The 6,255-nt window shown below is 39.7% G+C and overlaps 2 protein-coding genes across 2 annotated transcripts; one reads left to right on the top strand and one right to left on the bottom strand.

Moving 5' to 3' along the window:
- The first annotated feature begins 205 nt into the window (after nucleotides 1-205).
- On the top strand, nucleotides 206-2,352 carry LOC116602136. Its single transcript, XM_032363294.2, has one exon. It carries the CDS (start codon nucleotides 350-352, stop codon nucleotides 1,841-1,843), a length of 1,494 nt encoding a protein of 497 aa, XP_032219185.2. The 5' UTR covers nucleotides 206-349; the 3' UTR covers nucleotides 1,844-2,352.
- Nucleotides 2,353-3,671: 1,319 nt separating this feature from the next.
- LOC5518534 (protein O-linked-mannose beta-1,4-N-acetylglucosaminyltransferase 2) lies at nucleotides 3,672-6,216 on the bottom strand. The gene has a single exon (XM_001638423.3). It carries the CDS (start codon nucleotides 5,959-5,961, stop codon nucleotides 4,099-4,101), a length of 1,863 nt encoding a protein of 620 aa, XP_001638473.2. The 5' UTR covers nucleotides 5,962-6,216; the 3' UTR covers nucleotides 3,672-4,098.
- Nucleotides 6,217-6,255: the final 39 nt, after the last annotated feature.

Below are 6,255 nucleotides of genomic sequence, written 5' to 3'. Positions count from 1 at the left end.
TTCACCCCCCCCCCCCCCCCAAGAAAAATCCTGGGTACGGGCCTGCAAGAGATGTTTTTTAGCTTGCTGCTTGTGCAATTGTGCACTAATAAACAACAATTAAACAAAAATAGTTTACGTAACTTCCTGTCTCGTATTAATTCTTAAATACCGCATCAAACATGCTTAGACACAAAGCAATTTTCGCCTTCATTTGAGCCTATCAGCACATTACATGCGAAAATAACTTGTCTCCTCTCCCCCCAGACGTGAAACTCTAAACCCATTTGAGTGTGAAACCCATACCTCGTTAGACGGCTTTTCATCCACAGAACATCTCGGACCGTCACGGACTCGCTTCTCACCCAAAATGCTTTCCAGTGCAGGAATAACCGGAAAAAAGACCTTTGCATGGCCGCTTTCGCCTCTTGTGTCCATGTCTTTGTTTTTCGGGCCCGGGCAGCGTTTTCGGACAAGCTACATGAAGCGCTTATCGACGGTTGTTTTCGTGGCCTTATTCCTCGCCATGGGGTTCGTTGCCACTCTCGGTGTCTTCGTTCGTACTACTATCGACACTTGGATACAATTTTCCCTCTACATAATCCCTCTAATATCACTCATTGGAGGCTCTTATGCGTATGGAAGCCAAGCTTTCAGCGCTTTGCTTGAAAGAAAACTAGGACGTCGATCTCCAATTCGAATGTTTGCTGAGCCAGACAAATCCGGACAGTTGTTTTGGCACGAGTCCCAGAGAGGACAGTGGTTACGGAGATCTGCTTATAAGAACTGCATCTATCCCATGTCAATAGAAGTATACCAGTGGCTAGCATATGGATTGTTTCAAAAGTTTACAAAGAATGGGGACAAATTTGCCGGATCTTGGATAAATGAAAAAGAAGAACTTTTTGAGATAGACGACAAGACGTGGCTTGTGCTTTATGTGTACTTCTGGGTGGCAGCCGTGTACATCACTGGTTTTGTGGCCTATTCCTTTATTCTTGTTGCACGCTTGACCACAAGGGATGTTATAAGTTTTATGTGTCGATTTGGGGATGGCCCCTTTTTACCATACAAGTCAACACATTATGAGTTTAAGGAGTCACTTTATGCTAAAAAGCCTAGTTTTTTCAATCGTTCACTGATTCTGCTCATAGGATTTCTAACATTTGACCTGCAAGATACAGGGAAAGATATCATGCTTATTCACGAGCAAGACACAGGTACTTCAACATTGAACAATCAGGGTGTTACGGCTATAGAGGAACAGGGTGTGAGTAATGATGACCATGATCTTGACCTTGACCCAGAAGGAAATGACATAGAGGAGTCGTTTGGGACTGTTCATGTAAAGTTTTCAAGTATTAGCCTGCCTCGCACCCCAGATATCACCCCTTTAGAAGCTTGCAAGTGTTTAACTAACCTTGTAGCCAACATTGAAGGTCTCGCCAGTGCTTTCCAACCATTCATAATTCTCTTAACCTTCTTCTCAGTTGCAAATTTTGTCACCCACATTGCTGCATTCATCAAAGAAGAAGGGTTCCAAGACAAACACTGGTGGACTTTCACAAGAACCCTGTTGTGGCTTTTCCTATCAATCCGTCTCTTGTGGGCTGTTGCAAGTATTACTCGGTTCTTATCGCATCTTCCGCTACATGTAGACTATCTCCGCTCAATTGGTAAGCTGCAAGGAGAAGACAAGGACTGGGACGGCTTTATGAGGCTGACAAATACCTTCCAGTTGCGCACACGTACTTATGGCTTTCCACTCACTCTAAAGCAGGTTGCCTATTGTGCAACTTTCCTCAACTTTGCATTACTTATAGTGCTGTCAATCATAGAACCTAATCACAAGCATGGTGTCTGATCATTGCCTCACTTTGCAAGGGGGGGCTATGATGGCCTGCTTATCTAGCATTGGGGCAATTTCCATGCCTTGAAATCCGACATTAATGTTTAGGAGGGAAAGGCAGCCCCCAAATAATAAAATCATTTTAGACTGAGTGGAAAATCGTACAGTAAATGTACGATTAAACATGGAGCATCTTCTACAAATCATACCATGATGCTGTAAATTGAATAGTAATGAAACTTAGAGAAGAGAACTTAGAAGCTGAAGGTGATATTTTTTTATAGGGTACATGCATTTGGGACACTAAAAACAGATGTTATACCCATTTTAGTCACTCATGCCCTTTTTTTTTTTCTGAGTTGTGATTGGTTTTTGGTGATGAAAGCCGTATCACTGTTAGTGGCTGCTATGCCTCCAACAATCAGAGAGCACCAAAAAGCACCAGGCCTTGTGGCGGTAGCTTAGAAGGTGATCTACTATGATGTTGTTTTGGTTAAGATCAGTCTAAAACTGGGACAGATGCAGAATTGAAAAAAAGACGATTGATATCCGCCAAAAAACAATCAAGACTTAGAAACAAAAACACTTGTGACTGAGCATGGTTAGGAGCAGACTACAGGTTACTCAAAAAAATATCTGATAATTCAGGGTCATAGCAGGGGATGGCGCACTGGGGGTGGTGTAGCCTGCTTGCAGACAGTACTCGGTGTTATCATCACAGAAAGCCCTCTTCGTTCGGTGATCGAGCGCCATCTTGTTTCCCCCAGCCCTGCGTCCGTTTGTGCGCTCGCCCCCAGGAACCACGCAGCTTAAAATACAAGATGGCGCCCGATCAACGAACGGAGAGGGTTTTCCGCGCTAATAACACTGAGTACCGCCTTCAAGCAGGCTAGAGATGGTGGGGGCATGTGCACCCCCCCCCCCCCAATATTTTCATAAAATTATATTAATTATATTATATTAATTAATTATGATCAGTAGGAGCATGGCAATTTTTCTTAATGTTTCTGTATCTTACCACCACCAATATCTTGAGGCCTGCTACAGCTCTATAATTCAATAAGACGCAAGTTTTGACATGAACTGCAGTGATTTAAACAAGGGCCCACACTTTTAAAGGGCCTGAACCAGGTCCATGAAAGGCTCAGTTGTCAGTAAACTGCCATGCGGTGCGGAGCTCCGGAGTCCATTCAAGCGTGTCTTGTTTGCCCACGAGGAGCGAAACCCAAACTCAACTTATGAAGCGCTTTTTCTCTAGTTTGCTTGGTTCATTTTCTCTTGGCAACTTACAATGAATAACCCACCAAAAGAGCAGGAATGTTCAGTAAAAATAAGTTCAAATTATTAACAATAACACAACTGAAATATCTCACTACCGACGCAATGTTACAGCGTGTTGTCATCTTGAATTTTATTCAGCCGAAAGGGGGCAAGCTAAGCCCTTTTATAGTGTGGGTCCTTGTTTAAGCAATTTGTAATTTATTACATCTCTTCATATTTACAACCAGTATCTTTATAATGGAACCTGGATTTTACTATACAATATCTGATGACATTGTATGTGAATTAATTATTTTGTCTACAATGCAGTGAATTATATTTAAAAAATCATCCATCATGAAAATTATGAACATTATATAATGTAAATTATATATTTTTTTGGTTTAGATCCAAAAAGATCCAAATCTTGTTGCATTGTAAATAGAAATTGTTACTGGTTAGCATGAAACAAAACTATTTTTGACACCTTTTTTGGCTGTTAAAATCCAGACCCAAATGAAGAGTAGTAATCATGTATAAATCTGGTTCTAGTGTTTTTTTAATCATTGCACTTCTTTTTGTATTTGGTGTTTTCTTTTTTTTTATTAAGTTCTCCCAAAGCGTTGTAAATGGTTTTAGTTACAGAATGGGTAATTAAATAATGAAGTGTTTTACACTTTTTTCCTATCTACCATATTTCTTTCATTTTTTTCATCTATATGCATTTTCTTTAAATGGTAAATTTGTATGAAATTTAAGATGGATAATTGTTGAATGGTATCCAACAATATTGTATTATTTTTGACATAATATAGAATAAATGTTGAATTTAGAAAAAATCTTGACAATTAATTTTGGAATATTAACTAAATTCTTGTATTTGCATACATATACTTCAACCACTGTCATGTAATATTACCTGAGTTGCACTTCTATGAAAAAGGTTTGAACAAATTGAAAACATTTTGATAAAAAAAAATAAAGATGTTTTTGTACAAACCATCTTAGATCTACTCTGTAGTACAACTCCCCATCACACCAAATGGTCCTACCAAATCATTAACAAGGCATCTAACCCAGATTCTGTACTTTGTGTGTCTAACAAGTCCTTCGGTGAACACATACTCAGTTGGTGCTAAGATATAAGCTAGGTAATCCCGGGCAACTTCTTTCTGTATCCAGACCTCATACTGCACTGTGAAGTTTTCAAAATATTGTACATTAATGGGAGGTTTCCAGGAAATTGCCAGTGCAGGTACAGTATGCCCCCCCTCTGGGACAACACAAGATACATTCAGTACCTTTCCAGGAAGAAGTAGTTCATTTGCTGCCTGAAATCCCTGAGTAAAAAGTTTATGGCTCCCTTCAATAGCTGTATTTAAACTGGCTGAAAATGAATCAATGTCTATTTTTGTGTCCTGATAGATTCGGTACAGCCAGTAAGGGTCATTGCAGCAATAATGCAATGGAACTTCTTTGGTGTTTATTATATCTTCTTGCTCGTCCCTACTCAGATGAGCAATACCACCAAATGCTGGCAGCCTGTCTGGGTGAGTCACAGTATTTTCTTCATTGGTATTTCTCCAATCCTGATAGACCAGGTTCATACCGGGTAACCCAGCTAATGTTTTATATGGACGGTAATTCCATGGAACAACTCCATAAGGGAAAAGCTCCATAAGGAATGAACCTTGTGGCAAAAACATGGCCATAACTAGAATTGAGCCATGCATTCCAATCAAGCCAGACGATCTTCCAATAATGCGGATCATTTGCTCAAGCGAATGGGTCTCAAAGCTCACTTTGGCAACTCTTTTGTTCATCTTTGTGATAATAGCATTTGAGATTTCTTGGTCATTAAGTATCAATCGATTATGATGCCGGGTGCATAGTACAACTTGTGGTGATTGTGTATGAGAAACACTCTCATTAATTCCAAGTCTTTCTCTTACAAACCTTGTGAATTCATAAATCTGTTTTGCAGTTATTTGTATTTCTGGTAATGGCCCTTGTATTTGGTCAAATCCATACTGGTACCATGTTGTAAACTTTGAAAGTCCAACTACAGCATTCTGGAAACACTTCAATGTGTTATTCACAGTCAAATTATCTTTAATAACAAGCTGGAGTCTGCTGAACAGCTGGTAGAGTTCTGAGTATGGTCCTAGTTCGTAGCCCTCCATGAATACTAATCGGCTATTGAGATCAATTTGAGAAGATCCAGAGTTTGAATACTGCTTCATTGTATGGAACAATGGTAAAAGATCATCGTGAATCGCATGCATTATATTATCAGGATGAAATCGATGAAAGATGTAATTATTACCGTCGAATATTGTAACGTTTTCATACGCATCCAAAGAATGAGCTGGAAAGTCGACGTAATTGAAATATTGGACATTGTGATCATCTACGGATGATAGGTCCAACAAAGCAGGATTAAATCTGTCCTTGGGGACCCCATCTATCACGGAATTCAAACCATGGAAGAACATGTACTCTTTATGTACAGGGTGGTAACACAAGTTCTTGAATTTACAGATCCGATCGCTTTTGCTCGTCCCAGAACACCACACACTCGAACCAAGGCGTAAACTTTCGAAAGACGAAAGTTTTGAAACTTTCTTGGACTTGCAAGAAGTTGTAGCAACAGTTAGTTTGGATAAATCAACATTCCATTGTTGAACCACGACGTTGTATGTAATTTGAAGGGCTAAAAACACGCAAACATGGAAAATAACAGGGAATATTGCCGACTGCTTCATGTCATTAACCATTCGTTTGGTCGATGCGTAGAGATACGCTCCAGTACATAATGCAAATGACGCGAAATCGCGGTTCCCAACTGGCGGCCGGGTGACAACACCCGCCATCTTGGATTAACCACAAAACTGACAGGACCACAGATAACCCAAAATATTAATATTATTACCTTTCCCTTGATTCTCTTCTCTATATTTGTTTTGGCGAACTAATACTTTGCAAGTTGCAAGTTCAAATGATCAGCCCATGTTAGCTACTTAACTTGCAAATTTGCAATATATAGCATATCTCTTTTATGGGTCGTCAGTGAAGCATTTACCACCTTTACAAAAAAAATAATAAATTTACCACAGGGAGTCCGATCTAATACCACACAGGGAGACCAACACGGAAAATATAATTGA

The sequence above is a fragment of the Nematostella vectensis genome, chromosome 13 (genome assembly GCF_932526225.1).
Source record: "Nematostella vectensis chromosome 13, jaNemVect1.1, whole genome shotgun sequence".
Classification (NCBI taxonomy): domain Eukaryota; kingdom Metazoa; phylum Cnidaria; class Anthozoa; order Actiniaria; family Edwardsiidae; genus Nematostella; species Nematostella vectensis.
Note: the sequence above shows the minus strand (reverse complement) of the source record. Positions and strands in the feature narration are given on the sequence as shown.

What these genes read in the sequence shown, in the direction of transcription:
- LOC116602136 (XM_032363294.2), top strand. Translation starts at nt 350, where the DNA reads ATGCTTTCCAGTGCAGGAATAACCGGAAAAAAGACCTTTGCATGGCCG.
- LOC5518534 (XM_001638423.3), bottom strand. Translation starts at nt 5,961, where the DNA reads ATGGCGGGTGTTGTCACCCGGCCGCCAGTTGGGAACCGCGATTTCGCG.